This window comes from Salmo salar, chromosome ssa25 (genome assembly GCF_905237065.1).
Source record: "Salmo salar chromosome ssa25, Ssal_v3.1, whole genome shotgun sequence".
Lineage (NCBI taxonomy): Eukaryota > Metazoa > Chordata > Actinopteri > Salmoniformes > Salmonidae > Salmo > Salmo salar.
In genome coordinates this window covers 19,502,149-19,522,906 of record NC_059466.1, presented here as the reverse complement: position 1 = coordinate 19,522,906, position 20,758 = coordinate 19,502,149, and the positions used below count along the sequence as shown (strand labels likewise).

The following is a 20,758-nucleotide window of genomic DNA, read 5'->3' as shown; positions in this document are numbered from 1 at the left end:
TCCGATTTACAGTTGCTGTTACAGTGAAAACACATCAAAATGTTTTTCCACCGGCACAGGTTTCATACATTCACATATAACGATTAAATATTCCCTTACTTTTTGAAAATCTTCCTCTGATTTGTCATCCAAAGGGTCCCAGCTATAACATGTAGTGTTGTTTTGTTAGATGAAATCCTTCTTTATATTCCAAAAAGTCTGTTTAATTGGGGCAATCGATTTGAGTAATCCACTCGTTCAACTTGCAGAGAAAGGAATCTGAAAATCTACCCCTAAACTTTGTTTAAACAAGTGAAAATACGTTTCTATTTGCTCCTCAGATACCCTAAAATGTATTCAAACTATAATATTTATTTCGGAAAGAAGTATGTTCAATAGGAATCAATAGGATTTTAGCAGGTACGTAATTTCTTAATGGCGCGCGCAAACATTGATTTCCAAGACTGTCCTACTAAAATTGCTATTTATTATTCGTTTTTGAAGTTACAAGCCTGAAACCTTGGACATACACTGCTGACACCCTATGGAAGCCAGAGGAATTGCATCCAGGGAGCTAATTTACAATATGACCTTTCTCTTGCATTTCTAAGAGATGATCTCTCAACAACAAAAAATTCTGGTTAGTTTTCTTTGGATTTTCTCCTACCATATCTAGTGTGTTATATTCTCCTACATTATTTTAACATTTCTACAAACTTCAAAGTGTTTTCTTTCCAATGGTACCAACTATATGCATATCCTGGCTTCAGGGCCTGAGCTACAGGCAGTTTACTTTGGACACATCATTCAGGCGGAAATTGAGAAAAAAGGGGCCTAGCCCTAAGAAGTTTTAACCACCTAACTGAGGATCTTAAAACCTCTTGGGGCTAGGGGGCAGTATTTGCACGGCTGGATAAAAAAACTTACCCGATTTAAACTGGTACTACTCTTGCCCAGAAATGAGAATATGCATATAATTAGTAGATTTGGAGAGAAAACACTCTAAAGTTTCAGAAACTGTTTGAATGGTGTCTGTGAGTATAACAGAACTCATATGGCAGGCCAAACCCTGAGAAGATTCCATACAGGAAGAGCCCTGTCTGACAATTTCTTGTCCTTCTGTTGCATCTCTATCGAAAATACAGCATATCTGCTTTAACGTGACATTTTCTAAGGCTTCCATTGGCTCTCAGAAGGCGCCAGAAAGTGAAATGACGTGTCTCCTGTCTCTGGACGAAGAACAGCAGGAGATTTTGTGAGTGGTCAGGCTGTTAACAGTGACACTGGAGATGCGCGTTCATGAGAATTCTCTTTTTCTTTCTTTCAGCCTTTGAATGAATACAACGTCGCCCGGTTGGAATATTATCGCTATTTTACGAGAAAAATAGCATAAAAATTGATTTTAAACAGTGTTTGACATGCTTCTAAGTACGGTAATGGAATATTTTGAAATTTTTTGTTACAAAATGCGCTCGCGCGTCACCCTTCGGATAGAGATCTGAACGCACTAACAAAACTGAGCTATTTGAATATAACTATGGATTATTTGGAACCAAAACAACATTTGTTGTTGGAGTAGAAGTCCTGGGAGTGCATTCTGACGAAGAACAGCAAAGGTAATCCAATTTTTCTTATAGTAATTCTGAGTTTAGTGAGCGCCAAACTTGGTGGGTGTCAAATTAGCTAGCCTGTGATGGCCGAGCTATCGACTCAGAATATTGCAAAATGTGCTTTCGCCGAAAAGCTATTTTAAAATCTGACACCGCGATTGCATAAAGGAGTTCTGTATCTATAATTCTTAGAATAATTATTATGTATTTTGTGAACGTTAATCATGAATAATTTACTAAATTCACCGGGAAGTTTGCGGTGGGTATGCTAGTTCTGAACATCACATGCTAATGTAAAAAGCTGGTTTTTGATATAAATATGAACTTGATTGAACAAAACATGCATGTATTGTATAACATAATGTCCTAGGAGGGTCATCTGATGAAGATCATCAAAGGTTAGTGCTGCATTTAGCTGTGGTTTTGGTTTTTGTGACATATATGCTTGCTTTGAAATAACTGTGTGATTATTTTTGGCAGGGTACTCTCCTGACATAATCTAATGTTTTGCTTTCACTGTAAAGCCTTTTTGAAATTGGACAATGCGCAAGCGTCCCATCTTGCCCAGGGAAGTTAATGTAACCTTGTGTAATACCCTAGATGCAGTCGCACCCCTAAAAACAAAGAAATTAGGTCACTGGTAGACAGAAAATACCCGAGCTCTGAAGAAAGCTTCCAGAAAATTGGAAAGGAAATGGCGCTCCACCAAACTGGAAGTCGTCTTACTAGCTTGGAAAGACAGTACCGTGCAATATCGAAGAGCCCTCACCGCTGCTCCATCATCCTGTTTTTTTCAACCTAATTGAGGAGAAAAAGAACAATCCAAAATGTATTTTTTCTACTGTCACAAAGCTAGCTAAAAAGCAGAATTCCTCAAGAGAGGATGGCTTTAATTTCAGCAGTGATGAATTCATTAACTTCTCTAGGGTACGGGGCAGTATTTTGACGTCCGGATGAAAGGCCTGCCCAAATTAAACTGACTGCTACTCAGACTCAGAAGGTAGGATCTGCATATTATTAGTATATTTGGATAGAAAACACTCTGAAGTTTCTAAAACTGTTTGAATGATGTCTGTGAGTATAACAGAACTCATATGGCAGGCAAAACCCTGAGAAAAATCCAACCAGGAAGTGGGAAATCTGAGGTTGTAGTTTTTTCAAGTGATTGCCTTTACAGTATACAGTGACTTAGGGTTCATTTTGCACTTCCTAAGGCTTCCACTAGATGTCAACAGTCTTTAGAACGTTGTTTGAGGCTTCTATGGTGAACAGAGAGCGAACAAAGGAAGTTGGAAGTTGTTGACTCAGGAAAGGACATGACTTCATTGGCGCACATTCACGTGAGAGGGAGCTGTGTTCCATGACATTTTTCAAGACATTGGAATCGTCCGGTTGGAATATTATTGACGTTTTATGTTAAAAAGGACCTAAAGATTGATGCTATACATCGTTAGACATGTTTCTACGAACGTAAATAAAACTTTTTTTTTACTTTTCGTCGTGAAATTTTCGGCGCGCTTCCTACATTTGGTGTAGCTTACTGAATGCGCAAACAACAAGGAGGTATTTGGACATAAATTATGGACTTTATCGAACAAAACAACATTTATTGTGGACCTAGCATTCCTGGGAGTGCATTCTGATGAAGATCATCAAAGGTAAGTGAATATTTATAATGCTATTTGTGATTTTAGATGACTCCAAAATGGCGGGTATCTCTATTGCCTGCTGTTGTTTTCTGAGCGCTGTACTCAGATTATTGCAAAGTGTGCTTTCCCCGTGAAGCTTTTTTGAAATCTGTCACAGCGATTGCATTAAGGAGATGTTTATCTATAATTCTTTGAATAACAGTTTAATACGTTTATGATGAGTATTTCTATAAATTGATGTGCTCATTCACCGGATGTTTTTGAAGGAAAAACATTTCTGAACATTACGGGCCAATGTAAAATGGGGTTTTTGGATATAAATATGAACTTTATCGAGCAAAACATACATGTATTGTGTAACATGAAGTCATATGAGTGCCATCTGATGAAGATCATCAAAGGTTGGTGCTTAATTTTAGCTGTATTTCTGGTTTTTGTGACGCCTCTTCTTGCTTGGAAAATGGCTGTGTGGCTTTTCTTGTTTAGGTGGTGTCCTAAGATAATCTAATGTTTTGCTTTCGCCGTAAAGCCTTTTTGAAATCGGACAATGTGGTTGGATTAACGAGAGTCTTATCTATAAAATGATGTATAACACTTGTATGTGTGAGAAATTTGAATTTTGAGATTTTGGTGGTTTTGAATTTGCTGCCCTGCTATTTCACTGGCTGTTGAATAGTGTGTCCCGCAGGTGGGACGGTCACGTCCCACATACCCAAGAGATATGATGATCGTAATCATTAGAAAGCAAATTACGGACTCCTCTTTGAATCTGCTTGTTACTCCAAAGCTCAGTTGTCCTGAGTCTGCACAGAACTGCCAGGACCTAGGATCTATAGAGACGCTCACATTTTTAAAACCTGTATCTCTTGACACATTCATGAGAATTGCCATGGCCTCTAAACCTTCAAGCTGCATACTGGACCCTATTCCAACTAAACTACTTAAAGAGCTACTTCCTGTGCTTGACCCTCCTATGTTGAACATAATAAATGGCTCCTTATCCTCCAGATGTGTACCAAACTCACTAAAAGTGGAAGTAATAAAGCCTCTCTTGAAAAAGCCAAGCCTTGACCCGGAAAATGTAAAAACATATCGGCCTACATCGAATCTCCAATTCCTCTAAACATTTTAGAAAAAGCTGCCTTCCTGAAGACAAATAATGTATATGAAGCACTTCAGTTGGGTTTTAGACCCCATCATAGCACTGAGACTGCACTTGTGAAGGTAGTAAATTACATTTTAATGGCGTCAGACCAAGGCTCTGCATCTGTCCTCATGCTCCTAGACCTTAGTTCTGCTTTTGACACCATCGATCACCACATTCTTTTGGAGAGATTGGAAACCCTAATTGTTCTACACGGACAAGTTCTTTCCTGGTTTAGATCTTATCTGTCGGAAAGATATCAGTTCGTCTCTGTGGATGGTTTGTCCCTTGACAATCAGTTATACGTTTCAGTGTTACTCAAGGTTTCGTTTTAGGATCACTATTGTTTTCACTATATAAAGTGCATTTGGAAAGTATTCAGACCCCTTGATTTTTTCCAAATTTTGTTATGTTGAGCCTTATTCTAAAATGGTTATGTTACAGCCTTATTCTACCTCTTGGTGATGTAATTCGGAAACACAATGTAAACTTTCACTGCTATGCGACGACACACAGCTGTACATTTTGATGAAACATGGTGAAGCCCCAAAATTTCCTACCCTGGAAGCCTGTGTTTCAGATAGAAGGAAGTGGAAAGCGGCAAATGTTTTACTTTTAAACTCAGACAAAACAGAGATGCTAGTTCTAGGTCCCAAGAAACAAAGAGATCTGCTGTTGGATCTGACAATTAACTTAATAACTTTTTTACACACATTTTCTCCCCAATTTCGATCTTGTTTCATCGCTGCAACTCCCCAATGGGCTTAGGAGAGGCAAAGGTTGAGTCATGCATCCTCCAAAACATTTTCAAGTGTACTGTGATCCTGCGGCTACCATTTCTCAGTAAAGTATTATGTTTATCCTTAACCTGTTATGGCTAGGGGGCAGTATTTTCACGGCTGGATAAAAAACGTACCCGATTTAATCTGATTATTACTCCTGCCCAGAAACTAGAATATGCATATAATTATTAGCTTTGGATAGAAAACACTCCAAAGTTTCTAAAACTGTTTGAATGGTGTCTGTGAGTATAACAGAACTCATTTGGCAGGCCAAAACCTGAGAAGATTCTGTACAGGAAGTACCCTGTCTGACCATTTCTTGGCCTTCTTTGTCATCTCTATCCATTACAAAGGATCTCTGCTCTTACGTGACACTTCCTACCGCTTCCATGGGCGCTCAGAGCCCGGGAAAAAGCTGAATGACGTAATTCAAAGCCCTGGCTGAAACACACGAGCGCTTTTGCTAAGTGGTATATCAGAGGACAAAGGGCTCTGGCGCGTGCACTGGCTGCCCCCGTCTTTCTGTTTTTCCCTCTATTTACCGAAAAGCAGATTCCCGGTCGGAATATTATCGCTTTTTTACGAGATAAATTGCATAAAAATGGATTTTAAACAGCGGTTGACATGCTTCGAAGTACGGTAATGGAATATTTAGACATTTTTTGTCACGAATTGCGCCATGCGCACGACCCTGATTTACCATTTCGGATAGTGTCTAGAACGCACGAACAAAACGCCGCTATTTGGATATAACGATGGATTATTTGGGACCAAACCAACATTTGTTATTGAAGTAGAAGTCCTGGGAGTGCATTCTGACGAAGAACAGGAAAGGTAATAACATTTTTCTTATAGTAAATCTGATTTTGGTGAAGGCTAAACTTGCCGGGTGTCTAAATAGCTAACCCGTGATGGCTGGGCTATGTACTTAGAATATTGCAAAATGTGCTTTCACCAAAAAGCTATTTTAAAATCGGACATATCGAGTGCATAGAGGAGTTCTGTATCTATAATTCTTAAAATAATTGTTATGCTTTTTGTGAACGTTTATCGTGAGTAATTTAGTAAATTGTTAGTAAATTCCCGGAAGTTTGCGGGGGGTATGCTAGTTCTGAACGCCACATGCTAATGTAAAAAGCTGGTTTTTGATATAAATATGAACTTGATTGAACAAAACATGCATGTATTGTATAACATAATGTCCTAGGTGTGTCATCTGATGAAGATCATCAAAGGTTAGTGCTGCATTTAGCTGTCTTCTGGGTTTTTGTGACATTATATGCTAGCTTGAAAAATGGGTGTCTGATTATTTCTGGCTGGGTACTCTGCTGACATAATCTAATGTTTTGCTTTCGCTGTAAAGCCTTTTTGAAATCGGACAGTGTGGTTAGATTAACGAGAGTCTTGTCTTTAAAATGCTATAAAATAGTCATATGTTTGAAAAATTGAAGTTTTCGGATTTTAGAGGAATTTGTATTTCGCGCCACGCCCATCATTGGATATTGGAGCAGGTGTTCCGCTAGCAGAACATCTAGATGTAAGAGGTTAACCACTGATTCTCATCTGGTCTCTTCTCTGCACCTGAGTCCAACCTCACCAGGTCACAGCAAGCTTCTTCCTCAACATGGACCCAGCAGAGATCACCCAGATCCAGAATGCTATAACCCACCAAGGAGCACTGCTGGGGCGGCAGCAAGAACAACTCTCCCAAATATCAGAGACCCTCCGGGCACTTACCAGTTCCCTCCAACCACGGCCCATCCCCAACCCAGGAGGAGCCAATGCCCAAGTCTCATCACCCAGTGCTACAGGCGTCGCCGTATTTCCTCCAGAAAACCTGCACCGGAAACCCAAGATCCCAGCCTCTGAGCGGTATGACGGCCATCCGGGAGGATGCAAGGGGTTCCTCACTCAGTGGTCTCTGGTGTTGGAGCTACAGTCCTCCTCGGGCGCCAACAAGAGTTTCCTGGACTGAGGTGCCGTTATCCAGTAGGGCCTGGACACTGTTCCACTCAATTCACCCCTCGATGCCAACGCTCTCATTGGACAGCTCCTTGCCCATGTCTGTGAGAGAACGGTCCCTGTCATCCTGCGTCTCTCTGGGAATCACCAGGAAAGAATCAGTCTCCACATAATCAACTGCCCTCGCTCTCCCCTGGTCCTGGGTCATCCTTGGTTAAATCTGCACAATCCACAGATCGACTGGACCACCGGAAAGGTAACCACTTGGAGTACATTCTGTCACTCAAATTGTCTAAGTTCTGCCCTTGCCCCTGCCTTGTCTGTGCCCCAGTCCATTCCAGAACCTCCGGACCTGTCATCAGTTCCTCTCGAGTATCACGATCTAGCTACTGAGTTCAGCAAACACCACGCCCTGTCGCTGCCGCCTCATCGGCCATTGACCTCCAGCCTGGAGCTCCTTTCCTCTGTAGCTGGTTGTATAACCTTTCTCGCCCCGAGCAGGAGGCCATGGAGGGGTACATACAGGATTCCCTGGCAGCAGGACATGTCAGGCCTTCTTCCTTTTTGGTGGGTGCTGGTTTTTTCTTTGTAAAGAAAAAGGATGGGTCGCAGAGGCCGTGCATAGACTTCCGTGGGCTGAATAACATCACTGCGAAGAACAAGTACCCCTTGCCACTCATCAGTTCTGCTTTTGCCCCCCTCCATGGTGCTATGGTGTTCACCAAACTCGACCTCCAGAATGCTTATCATCTGGTCCACATCCGAGAGGGGGACGAATGGAAAACGGCATTCAACACGCCACTTGGACACTTTTGAGTATTTGGTCATACCTTTTGGTCTCACTAACGCCCCTGCTGTTTTTCAGAGCCTAGTCAACAATGTACTGAGGGATGTGATTGGATGCTTCGTTTTTGTCTATGTGGATGACATTCTGATTTTTTTGAAGGACTCCAAGGCTCACCAGCAACACGTTCGCCAAGTTCTCCAACGGCTGTTGGAGAATAAGCTTTTTGTTAAATATAGCTGAAAAATGTGAGTTCCATGCTTCCTCTGTGTCTTTCCTGGGTTACATTATCGCACAGGGACGGTTACAGTGGCCTGCGCCGTGTTAAGAATTAGTTCTTAACTGTCTTGCCTAGTTAAATAAAGGTTAAATAATACACCTGAAGCAACTACAGCGTTTCCTGGGGTTTGCACATCTTTACAGATGATTCATCCAGAACTACATCCATCTGGCAGCACTTCTCACCACTCTCACCTCCACCTCCACTCCATTCCACTGGACCCCTGAAGCAGAGGCAATGTTCCTGGAACTCAAGTGTCGCTTCACTTCCGCTCCAGTCGTCACTCAGCCAGACCCAGAACTCCAGTTCATCGTGGAGGTGGATGCCTCCGTCAATGGGGTAGGTGCTGTTCTGTCCCAACGTTCCCCCTCTGATCAGCAGCTCCATTCTTTTCCCATAAGCTCTCACCTGCCGAGATAAATTTTGGCATCGGTAACCGGGAACTTCAGGCAGTTAAGCTAGCTCTTGAGGAATGGCATCGCTGGAGGGTTCTATTCTCCCCTTCATCGTGTGGACGGACCGCAAAAACCTGTCCTACATCCAGACCGCCAAGTGTCTGAAATCCCGGCAAGCCAAGTGGGCATTGTTCTTCGGGAGATTCAACTTCATACTCACTTATCGCCCAGGTTCAAGGAATACCAAGCCTGACGCCCTTTCCCGCCAGTTCAACACTGGTTCCGAGATCGAGTCCCGCATTCGCCAGGCTCAGCAGAACCAGCCTTACCCCGGTAACGGTCCTAGAAATGCTCTGTTTGTTCCAGATTCAGTTCGCTCCGATGTTCTTCAGTGGGCCCATTCTACTCACCTGTCACCCGGGTATGAACCGGACCATTGCCTTCCTGCGTCAGCGCTTTCGGTGGTCCAACATGGAGAGAGATGACCGGGAGTTTGTCTCAGCCTGCTCGGTCTGTGCCCGGAATAAGACCTCCACTAAACCCACATCCGGCCTGCTTCACCCTCTTCCCATACCCAGTCGCCACCTGGTCACACACAGCTCTGGACTTCGTCACTGGCCTTCCCCCATCCAATGGTAAGTCAGACATCCTCACCATAATTGACAGATTTTCCACAGCGGCTCTCTTCATTCCGTCCTCCAGGGAGACTGCGGACCTGCTGGTATCCCATGTGTTTTGTCTGCATGGCATTCCTAATGATATTGTTTCCAACAGGGGACCCCAGTTCACATCCCAGGTATGGAGATCCTTCTGTTCAGCACTGGGTTTCACCCCCAGACCAACGGCCAGACCGATCGGGCCAACCAGGAGATGGAGACTGGTCGGGCGCCAGGTGGCACCCATAGAGGGGGGGTACTGTTACATCTGCTCCTGCCACGCCCTCTACTTCTCATCCTGTGTCTCTCTAAACTTGTTTTAGTAGTTTGTTCCTGCTTAGATCCTGTATTCTTATTATGCCTGTTTTCCCTTGCCTTATGCTGTTTTCCTCCCCGTTACAGTTCTACCCGCTCTGACTTTGGCCCCTGTCTCTAGTCCCACGTCTCATCAGTCCTGATACCCTCTCCGGGACCCCCCACTCCACTGCATCCTTGGATTCCTCTCCGGACCTGCTTACCCAGTCCCAACTCCCCTCTCTCCAGCCTCAGCCTCAACATCTGGCTTCCTGCATCCCAGTCTCCTCGTCTGAGTCTGCTCTTGGGTTAACTTGTTCCGCTCCGCGTGACACAAGGTTTTCATGCAGATGGCTACTCGTTAAACCGCTACACAGTTGACATCAGAAAGACAGAGCTTACACCAAGGTACAATTTGTTTTACAGTGCACTCGGAAAGTATTCAGACCCCTTGACTTTTTCCACATTTTGTTACGTTAGTCTTTTTGGTTTTTTTCCCCTTCATCAATCTACACACACCCCATAATGACAAAGCAAAAACAGGTTTTTAGAAATGTTTGCTAATTTATAAAACATGAAACTGAAATATGACATTTACATAAGTATTCTGACCCTTTACTCAGTACTTTGTTGAAGCACCTTAAGCAGTGCTTACAGCTTTGCAGCTTTTTGGGTATGACGCGGCAAGCTTGGCAAACCTGTATTTGGTTTCTCCAATTCTTCTCCGCCGATTCTGTCAGGGTGGATGGAAAGCGTAGCTGCACAGCTATTTTCAGGTCTCTCCAGAGATGTTACATTGGGTTCAAGTCCGAGCTCTAGTTGGGCCACTCAAGGACATCCAGAGACTTGTCCCGACGACACTCATGCGCTGTCTTGTCTGTGTGCTTAGGGTTGTTGTCCTGTTGGAAGGTGATGGTGCCCAATGGTGATGTCCTGAGCGCTCTGAAGCAGGTTTCCATCAAGGATCTCTCTGTACTTTGCTCTGTTCATCTTTCCCTCGACCCTGACTAGTCTCCTAGTCCCTGCCGCTGAAAAACATGCTTCCACCACCATGCTTCACCGTAGGGATTGTGCCAGGTTTCCTCCAGACATGACGCTTGGAATTCAGGCCAAAGAGTTCAGTCTTGGTTTCATCAGTCTAGAGAATCTTGTTTCTCATGGTCTGAGATTCTTTAGGTGCCTTTTGGCAAACTCAAAGCGGGCCTTTTACTGAGGAGTGGCCAGAGCTTCCGTCTGGCCACTTTACCATAAAGGCCTGATTGGTGGAGTGCTACAGAGATGGTTGTCCTTCTGGAAGGTTCTCCCATCTCCACAGAGGAACACTAGAGCTCTGTCAGAGTGACCATCGGGTTCTTGTTCACATCCCTGACCAAAGCCCTTCTCCCCCGATTGCTCAGTTTGGCAGGGTAGCCAGCTCTAGGAAGAGTCTTGATGGTTCCAAACTTCTTCCATTTGAGAATGATGGTGGCCACTGTGTTTTAGGGGCCCTTCAATGCTGCAGAAATTTGTTGCTACCCTTCCCCAGATCTGTGCCTCGACACAATCCAGTCCCGGAGCTCTACGGACAATATTTCGACCTCATGACATGTTTTTTGCTTTGACATGCACTGTCAACTGTGGGACCTTATATAGACAGGTGTGTGTGCCTTTCCAAATCATGACCAATCAATTTAATTTACCACAGGTGGACTCCAATAAAGTTATAGAAACATCTCAAGGATGATCAATGGAAACAGGATGCACCTGAGCTCAATTTCGAGTCTCATAGCAAGGGCCTGAATACTTGTGTAAATAAGATATTTCTGTTTTTTATTTTTAATACATTTGCAGACATTTCTAAAAACCTGTTTTCTCTTTGTCATTATGGGGTATTGTGTATAGATTGATAAGGAAAAAAAGAATTCAATACATTTTAAAATAAGTCAGTAACGTACATTTTTTTGGGGAAAAATCAAGGGGTCTGAATACTTTCCGAATGCACTGTACCTCTGCTCTCTCCTATCTCTCTCACAGTATAACGGAATCACACACGGTAGCCTTAGGATCACTGGATGTATGACCTGTTTGGAATGAGCACTCCCTCACCTGCTTGGCTACTACAGGGTGAAGAGATATCAGTTTGCCCTGGAGAGAAACAACTGTCCACAGGTGTCAGAGAAGGGGACTGTCAGTTACGACATATCAGTGATTTATATCTGCTGCAGGGTACCTTAGTGGAATGAAGTGTTTAAATACTTATGTAAATTAGGTATTTCTGTTTTTTATTTTTAATACATTTGCTAAAATGTGGCTTTCATTTTGGATTACTCTGCAGACTGCATTTACATGTTGACAAATACATGTTCACCCTTGCAGTGCACAGCCACGGAACAGCTATATTGTGCTCATTTGCACAAGTCAAACCAAAATTGGTTTGGCTCAGTGTTTGTATGCAAAACTGAGTCTTTATTGATCAAATGATTATAACTGGCAGCCTCTCACACTCTTTCAGAAAGACATTCACACACACACACACACACACACACACACACACACACACACACACACACACACACACACACACACACACACACACACACACACACACACACACACACACACACACTCACCTGAAGTATCCAATGATGAAGATAGCCACTAGTAGAGAGCTGAAGGACACAGCATAGCCCACAGTGTACATGACATACAGCCGCTCAAAGAAATTCTGCTGGAAGAGAGAGAGGGATGTATAACCGTAAAGCTGCCCATACAGCTGAAACAGTCATGTAGTGGTTCCAGTGGGTTTGAGCATGGTTCTGGCAACACTAGGGTTGTGGGTTTGTTCCTCGCATGGGCCACATATACTGATATATTCTATGTGTCACTGTCAACTATAAGTGGCTTTGAATGAAAGCATATGATTTTACATGCAATATATGGTGACATGAAGGGTTTATGTTTGGGTTTAAGATTAGTCTACAGTAGCTATATAACAGTACCCACTTTCCCTCTCTCGTTGCTTGGCTTCATAAACCCAGGGCCCAGACACTCTGAGTAGTTTGGCCACGTGCTGTTCAGGCTCTCTACAAACACCCACGACCCATTGATGTCACACTTCCTGTAGGTGTAACCTGGAACATATCAGCAACACACTGTAGCACTTCACTTGGTTCCACATGTTACATGTGAGATAATACATATGGTAATTCAAGCATTAAAATTCACAAAAAATGTACAATATTATCAATCATTCACTGGTAAAGGGGAACCACACAGAGATATTGTGTTCTAATCCTATTTATATGTGGAACCCATTCTTTCATGCATGCAGAGTAGAGTTGGGTGTTACCTTTGTGGTTGAAGTCGTAGACATAGCTGGGGCAGGGGACCTTGGTGACAGCTCCTGGGTAACCCTGAGGCCAGCAAACCAGGCCGTCCCAACCAGGGGGGCAAAGGTCATCTGGAGGAGAGGTAGAATGCTTTGAATTCAGAGTTTACTCATTTCAACTACAGTATGTGACCGGTGTACAACCTCAGAAATATGAACACGTTGGGAATGAAGGTTGTTCGGAATACTGATGCTTTACTGTATTGATATTTCAACACACTTCCCCATGCAACACAAGGAGTGCACACTTTGGCTGATTTTATGCCTCGATCATAACGGTTAAATTGTTTACCTGTAATAAAACTGAAAGTAATAGCCTGGATGTTTATTTGCTTCAATCACTGAACATAAGTGTTTTAATGTCATGTAATATTTAAAATTGTATATAACTGCCTTAATGTTGCTGGACCCCAGGAAGAGTAACTGCCACTTTGGGGATGCTTAATAAATACAAATACATAACTGCCGCTTATTTGGAGACAGGCTTCTATTTGAGGCAGGTGTCTATTCCCTTAATGCACCCACCTTGCAGTCTCGCCTTCTTCTGATCCACCACAGACAAATGCTGAAGCCCACCTTTTTTACATCTCTCACTCGTTTTAGATTGGCTGTTGTCTCGCCCAAATTTTGCTCTGCGAATTTGATCACTGCGAGCTTGAATTTGATGTTTTGTTTTCTTTTTGGTGGCACCATGGCTAGCAACAATGAAAGATTTAAAATATATTTATAATTGAATGCACATGACTGTGGGAATATCAAAGCGGATCTAACCACTAGGCAGGTAGCTAGAGGGAAGAGTGTTGTGCCAGTAACCAGAAGGTTGCTGCATCAAATCCCCGAGCTGACAAGGTAAAAATCAGTTGTTCTGCCTCTGAGCAAGGCTGTTAATCCACTGTTTGTTGGGCACAGTGGATGTTGATTAATACAGCCCCCCGCACCTCTCTGATTCAGAAGGTTTGGGTTAAATGCAGAAGACACATTTCAGTTGAATACATTCAGTTAGACAACTGACTAGGTACTTTCCCTACATATGAAAATGAAAAAGGTTTATGAAGGAATTACTATTAGTCAGACAAAACCTGCCGAGTTTAGCAATAAATAATGATTGAATTTATCCTTAAACTTACTACTTTGATGTGTAAGTTTTATAAAAGGTTTGTAAATAGCACCTAAATCATAGCAAAAATGTTTTTTAATTTTAAATTAAACCTTTATTTAACTAGGCAAGTCAGTTAAGAACAAATTGTTATTTCCAATGACGGCCTACCCCGGCCAAAACCTATCCCAGATGACGCTGGGCCAATTGTGCACCACCCTATGGGACTCCCAATCACGGCTGGTTGTGACACAGCCTGGAATCAAACCAGAGTCTGTAGTGATGCCTCTAGGACTGAGATGCAGTGCCTTAGACCACTGCGCCACTTGGGACCCACCAATCTTGCAGGCCAGCGCTCCATCTTTGGGTTTTTTCTTCCGAGACTGTTCGTAGATCTCGATGGCCTTCTCTGGCTAAAGACAGTATATACAGTGCCATCAGAAAGTATTCACACCCCTTGACTTTTTTCATATTTTGTTGTGTTACAGCCTGAATTTAAAATGCATAACATTTTGTTGTCATAGGACTATTCACAATACCAGATAATATCAATTTGGAATTATGTTTTTTAACAGTTTTACAAATTAATACAGAATAAAAAGCAAAAATGTATTGAGTCAACAAGTATTCAACCCCTTTGTTAGGAAACCGCTCAGGGATTTCACCATGAGGCCAATGGTGACTTTAGAACAGTTGTACAGAGTTTAATGGCTGTGATAGGAGAAAACTGAGGATGAACCAACAACATTGTAGTTACTCCACAATACCAACCTAAATGACAGAGTGAAAAAAGGAAGCCTGTTCAGAATAAAAGCATTCCAAAACATGTATCCTGTTTGCAAGAAATGTGGCAAGCAGGACAATAAACTAAAACACAAAGCCAAATCTACCCTGGAGTTGCTTACCAAGAAGACAGTGAATGTTCATGTGTGGCTGAGTTACAGTTTTGATTTAAATTTACTTGAAAACCTATGGCAAGACCTGAAAACGGTTGCCAATTATTACCAATTTGACATAGCTTGAAGAATTTTGAAGAATAATGAGCAAATGTTGCACAATCCAGGTGTGGAAAGCTTTTAGAGACTTACCCAGAAAGACCCACAGTTGTAATCACTGCCAAAGGTGCTTCTACAAAGTATTGACTAAGGGGGTGTGAATACTTACACTACCGTTCAAAAGTTTGGGGTCACTTAGAAATGTCCTTGTTTTTGAAAGAAAAACACATTTTTTGTCGATTAAAATGACATCAAATTGATCAGAAATACAGTGTAGACATTGTTAATGTTGTAATTGACTATTGTAGCTGGAAACGGCAGATTGTTTTATGGAATATCTACATAGGCGTACAGAGGCCCATTATCAGCAACCACCAACCACCTGTATTTTAATAGACAAAAAAAAGTGTTTTTCTTTAAAAAACAAGGACATTTCTATGTGACCCCAAACTTTTGAATGGTAGTGTATGTAATTTAGGCATGTTGTATTTAATTTTCCATAAACTTGTAAACATTTCTAAAAACATGTTTTCACTTTGACATTATAGGGTATTTTGTGTGTAGATAGGTGAGAAAAAAATGATTTAACCCATTTTGAATTTAAGCTGTAACACAACAAAATGTGACTTGTTTCTGGAAACTAGGCGTATATGTCGCACATCATTACTTCACAGGAAAGACATTTTAAAGTTTTTTGGCAGAAATGCATTCTGGAACAGGTGAACTTTCATGTGCCTTAATAACAAACGTGAATGCCATCTGTAAATACGTGTCACGACTTCCGCCGAAGTCGACCCCTCTCCTTGTTCGGGCGGCGTTTATTTTCCATTTGTTCTGTCTTTGTCTTTCACACCTGGCTTCACTCAACCAATTACTTGTTTATTATTTAACCCTCTGTTCCCCATGTTGTGAGTGATTGTTAATTGTACATCGGTCGGTTTTTGTGGGCTTGCTATGTTGCTTTGTATTTTTGTATTTCTGAGTAAAGTACGTTGATGGGACGGCTGCCGGATGCCAGGGGTTCCTACTCCAGCTGGAGCTCTACCTGGCGACCGTCCACCCGGCTCCATCGGGGCGTGAGAGCGTGTCCGCCCTCGTCTCCTGCCTCTCAGGCAAAGCCCTGGAGTGGGCCAACGCCGTCTGGAGTGAAGGAGACGCGGCGTTGGACCATTACGCAGAGTTCACCTGCCGCTTTCGGGCATGTTCGACCACCCGCCTGAACGTCTGTTCCACCTGAGGCAGGGGACGAGGAGCATGCAGGATTTCGCCTTGGACTTCCGGACCCTGGCCGCCAGCGAGGGATGGAATGACAGGGCCCTTATCGATCACTACCGGTGCAGTCTGCACGAGGACGTCCGTCGGGAGCTGGCCTGCCGAGTCAACACCCTCACGTTGGATCAGCTGGTGGACCTGTCCATCCGGCTGGACAACATACTGCCTTCCCGCAGACGTCCGGATCGGGGCCTGTCAGTTCCATCCCCCAGCACCTCCGCTCCGACGCCCATGGAGCTGGGAGGTGCTGCGCTTAGGGCGACCGGAGGAGGGGCCATTGCCTGCACCATGTGTGGCCGCAGAGGACACACTGCTGGTCGGTGCTGGGGGGGTTCCTCAGGGAGTCGAGGCAGCAGGCAGGGCACTATCGTGTCACCCCAGGTGAGTCGGCACCAGGCTCACCCAGAGCCCCCTGTTGCTCACATGTATGTGTTTATTTCATTTCCTGAGTGTTCCCCGCATTCCCAGCATAAGGCGCCAGTAGATCCAGGCGCAGCTGGGAATTTTATTGACCGTTCATTTCCCCATAGTTTAAGGATCCCCTTTGTTCCTGTGGATATGCCCTTCCCTGTGCACGCCCTAGATAGTCGACCATTAGGGTCAGGGTTGATTAGGGAGGCCACCGCTCCACTAGACATGTTTGGAGGGTCACAAGGAGAGAATCAGTCTCTTCCTCATAGATTCTCTTGCTTTTCCGTGGTGCTGGGCCTACCCTGGTTGGCCTGACATAACCCCATTATTTCGTGGCAACAGAGGGCTCTCAAGGGGTGGTCACGAGAGTGCTCAGGGAGGTGTGTAGGGGTTTCCGTCGGTGCAACTATGGTGGAGAGTCCAGACCAGGTCTCCACCGTGCGCATTCCCTCAGAATATGCCGATTTGGCTCTCACCTTCTGTAAGAAGAAGGCGACTCAATTACCACCCCATCGATGGGGGGATTGTGCGATAAATCTCCTGGTAGACGCAGCACTTCCTAGGAGTCACGTGTATCCTCTGTCACAGGAGGAGACGGCGGCTATGGAAACATATGTCTCCGAATCCCTGGGGCAGGGATACATTCGGCCTTCCACTTCACCTGCCTCCTTGAGTTTCTTTTTTGTGAAGAAGAAGGATGGAGGTCTGCGCTCGTGTATTGACTATCGAGGAATCAATCAGATTACTGTGAGGTACAGCTACCCACTGACTCTCATCGCCAGTGCGATCAAGTCAATGCACGGGGCGCGCTTCTTCACAAAATTGGATCTCAGGAGCGCTTACAACCTGGTGCGTATTCGGGAGGGGGACAAGTGGAAGACGGCATTTAGTACCTCGTCATGCCGTACGTGTTGATGAATGCTCCATCAGTCTTCCAGGCCTTTGTTGACGAGATTTTCCGGGACCTGCACGGGCAGGGTGTAGTGGTGTATATCGACGACATTCTGATATACTCCACTACACGCGCCGAGCATGTGTCCCTGGTGCGCAGGGTGCTTGGTCGACTGTTGGAGCATGATCTGTACATCAAGGCTGAGAAATGTCTGTTCTTACAACAGTCCGTCTCCTTCCAAGGGTACCGCATTTCCACGTCAGGGGTGGAGATGGAGAGTGACCGCATTTCAGCCGTGCATAATTGGCCGACTCCCACCACGGTAAATGAAGTGCAGTGGTTTCTAGGGTTTGCCAACTACTACCGGAGGTTTATCCGGGGTTTTGGTCAGGTAGCAGCTCCCATTACCTCACTGCTGAAGGGGGGACCGGTGTGGCTGCAGTGGTCGGCTGAGGCGGACAGGGCTTTTGGTCACCTGAAGGCTCTGTTTACCTCGGCTCCCGTACTGGCTCATCCAGATCCCTCTTTGGCGTTCATAGTGGCGGGGGACACGTCCGAGACTGGGATAGGAGCCGTGCTCTCTCAGTGCTCGGGCACGACACCAAAGCTCTGCCCCTGTGCTTTCTTTTTGAAGAAGCTCAGCCTGGCAGAGCGAAACTATGATGTGGGGGATAGGGAGCTGTTGGCTGTTGTCAAGGCTCTGAAGACGTGGAGACATTGGCTTGAGGGGGCTAAACACCCTTTTCTCATTTGGACTGACCACCGCAATCTGGAGTACATCCGGGCGGCGAGGAGACTGAACCCTCGCCAGGCAAGGTGGGCTATGTTCTTAACCCGTTTTGTTTTCACTCTGTCCTACAGACCAGGTTCCCAGAACGCTAAGGCAGATGCACTGTCCCGGATGTATGACACAGAGGAGCGGTCCTTTGATCACACTCCCATACTTCCGGCCTCTTGCCTGGTGGCACCGGTGGTGTGGGAGCTGGAAGCGGACATCGAGTGGGCGTTACGCACAGAGCCCACTCCCCCCCAGTGTCCAGCTGGGCGCCTGTACGTTCCGTCTGCTGTCCGCGACCGTTTGATCAATTGGGCCCACACGTCACCCTCCTCTGGTCATCCTGGCATTGGTCGGACGGTGCGTTGCCTTAGTGGGAAGTACTGGTGGCCCACCATGGCCAAGGACGTGAGGGTTTATGTTTCCTCCTGCTCGGTGTATTCCCAGTGCAAGGCTCCCAGGCACCTGCACAGAGGGAAATTGCAACCCCTACCCGTTCCACAACGGCCATGGTCGCACCTGTCAGTGGACTTCCTGATAGATCTTCCTCCCTCACAGGGAAACACCACGATCCTGGTCGTTGTGGATCGGTTTTCTAAATCCTACCATCTCCTCCCTCCTCCCTTACACCTGAAACCCCACCTCTTTAAGGAATACCTAGGATAGGATAAAGTAATCCTTCTAACCCCCCCCTTAAAAGATTTAGATGCACTATTGTAAAGTGGTTGTTCCACTGGATATCATAAGGTGAATCCACCAATTTGTAAGTCGCTCTGGATAAGAGCGTCTGCTAAATGACTTAAATGTAAATGTAAATGATGTGGGTAGGTTTCTGTGGTCATATTGCCAGGACCAGCCGGGGGAGTGGGTGGCGTTCATCCCCTGGGCAGAGATGGCCCAAAACTCACTCCGCCACTCCTCCACTAACCTCTCTCCAGTGTGTACTGGGGTATCAGCCAGTTCTGGCACCTTGGTATCAGAGACAGATCGAAGCTCCTGCGGAGGACGAATGGTTTAACCTGTTAGGGCTAGGGGGCAGCATTTGCACGTCTGGATAAAAAAAAAGTACCCGATTTAATCTGGTTACTAATCCTACCCAGTAACTAGAATATGCATATACTTATTATATATGGATAGAAAACACTCTAAAGTTTCTAAAACTGTTTGAATGGTGTCTGTGAGTATAACAGAACTCATTTGGCAGGCAAAACCCTGAGACATTTTCTGACAGGAAGTGGATACCTGATGTGTTGTATTGACTTTAAACCTATCCCATTGAAAAACACAGGGGCTGAGGAATATTTTGGCACTTCCTATTGCTTCCACTAGATGTCACCAGCCTTTACAAAGTGTTTTGAGTCTTCTGGAGGGAGATCTGACCGAACAAGAGCCATGGAACGATGATGTCCCATTAGACACCTGGCGCGCGAGTTCATGTTGGGTACCCTCGTTCCAATACGTTATAAAAGAGTATGCATTCGTCCACCTTGAATATTATTCATGTTCTGGTTAAAAAGGCCCTAATGATTTATGCTATACAACGTTTGACATGTTTGAACGAACGGAAATATATTTTTTCCCCTCGTTCATGACGAGAAGTCCGGCTGGCTTAGATCATGTGCTAACAAGACGGAGATTTTTGGACATAAATGATGAGCTTTTTTGAACAAAACTACATTCGTTATGGACCTGTGATACCTGGAAGTGACATCTGATGAAGAGAATCAAAGGTAATGGATTATTTACATAGTATTTTCGATTTTAGATCTCCCCAACATGACGTCTAGTCTGTATCGCAACGCGTATTTTTCTGGGCGCAGTGCTCAGATTATTGCAAAGTGTGATTTCCCAGTAAGGTTATTTTTAAATCTGGCAAGTTGATTGCGTTCAAGAGATGTAAATCTATAATTCTTTAAATGACAATATAATATTTTAGCAATGTTTTCTAATTTTAATTATTTAATTTGTGACGCTGACTTGACTGCCGGTTATTGGAGGGAAACGATTTCCTCAACATCAATGCCATAGTAAAACGCTGTTTTTGGATATAAATATGAACTTGATAGAACTAAAAATGCATGCATTGTCTAACATAATGTCCTAGGAGTGTCATCTGATGGAGATTGTAAAAGGTTAGTGCATCATTTTAGCTAATTTTATGGTTTTGGTGACCCTGTCTTTGACTTGACAAAACATTACACACAACTCTTGTAAATGTACTGTCCTAACATACTCTAAATTTATGCTTTCGCCGTAAAACCTTTTTGAAATCGTAAAACGTGGTTAGATTAAGGAGATGTTTATCTTTCAAATGGTGTAAAATAGTTGTATTTTTGAAAAATTTGAATTTTGACATTTATTTGGATTCAAATTTGCCGCTCTTGAAATGCACCTGCTGTTGATGGAGTGCACCAC

General features: G+C 44.2%; 1 protein-coding gene across 1 annotated transcript in view; it reads right to left on the bottom strand.

Moving 5' to 3' along the window:
• Positions 1-20,758, bottom strand: part of LOC106586291 (parathyroid hormone 2 receptor) — a 153,825-nt gene that overhangs the window by 120,803 nt on the left and 12,264 nt on the right. Inside the window, exons 5-7 of the mRNA XM_045707894.1 lie at positions 12,864-12,974; positions 12,518-12,645; positions 12,145-12,242 (exon numbers count right to left, since the gene is read on the bottom strand). Coding sequence (XP_045563850.1) covers positions 12,145-12,242; positions 12,518-12,645; positions 12,864-12,974 — 337 coding nt within the window. The remainder of the gene's footprint in view (positions 1-12,144; positions 12,243-12,517; positions 12,646-12,863; positions 12,975-20,758) is intronic.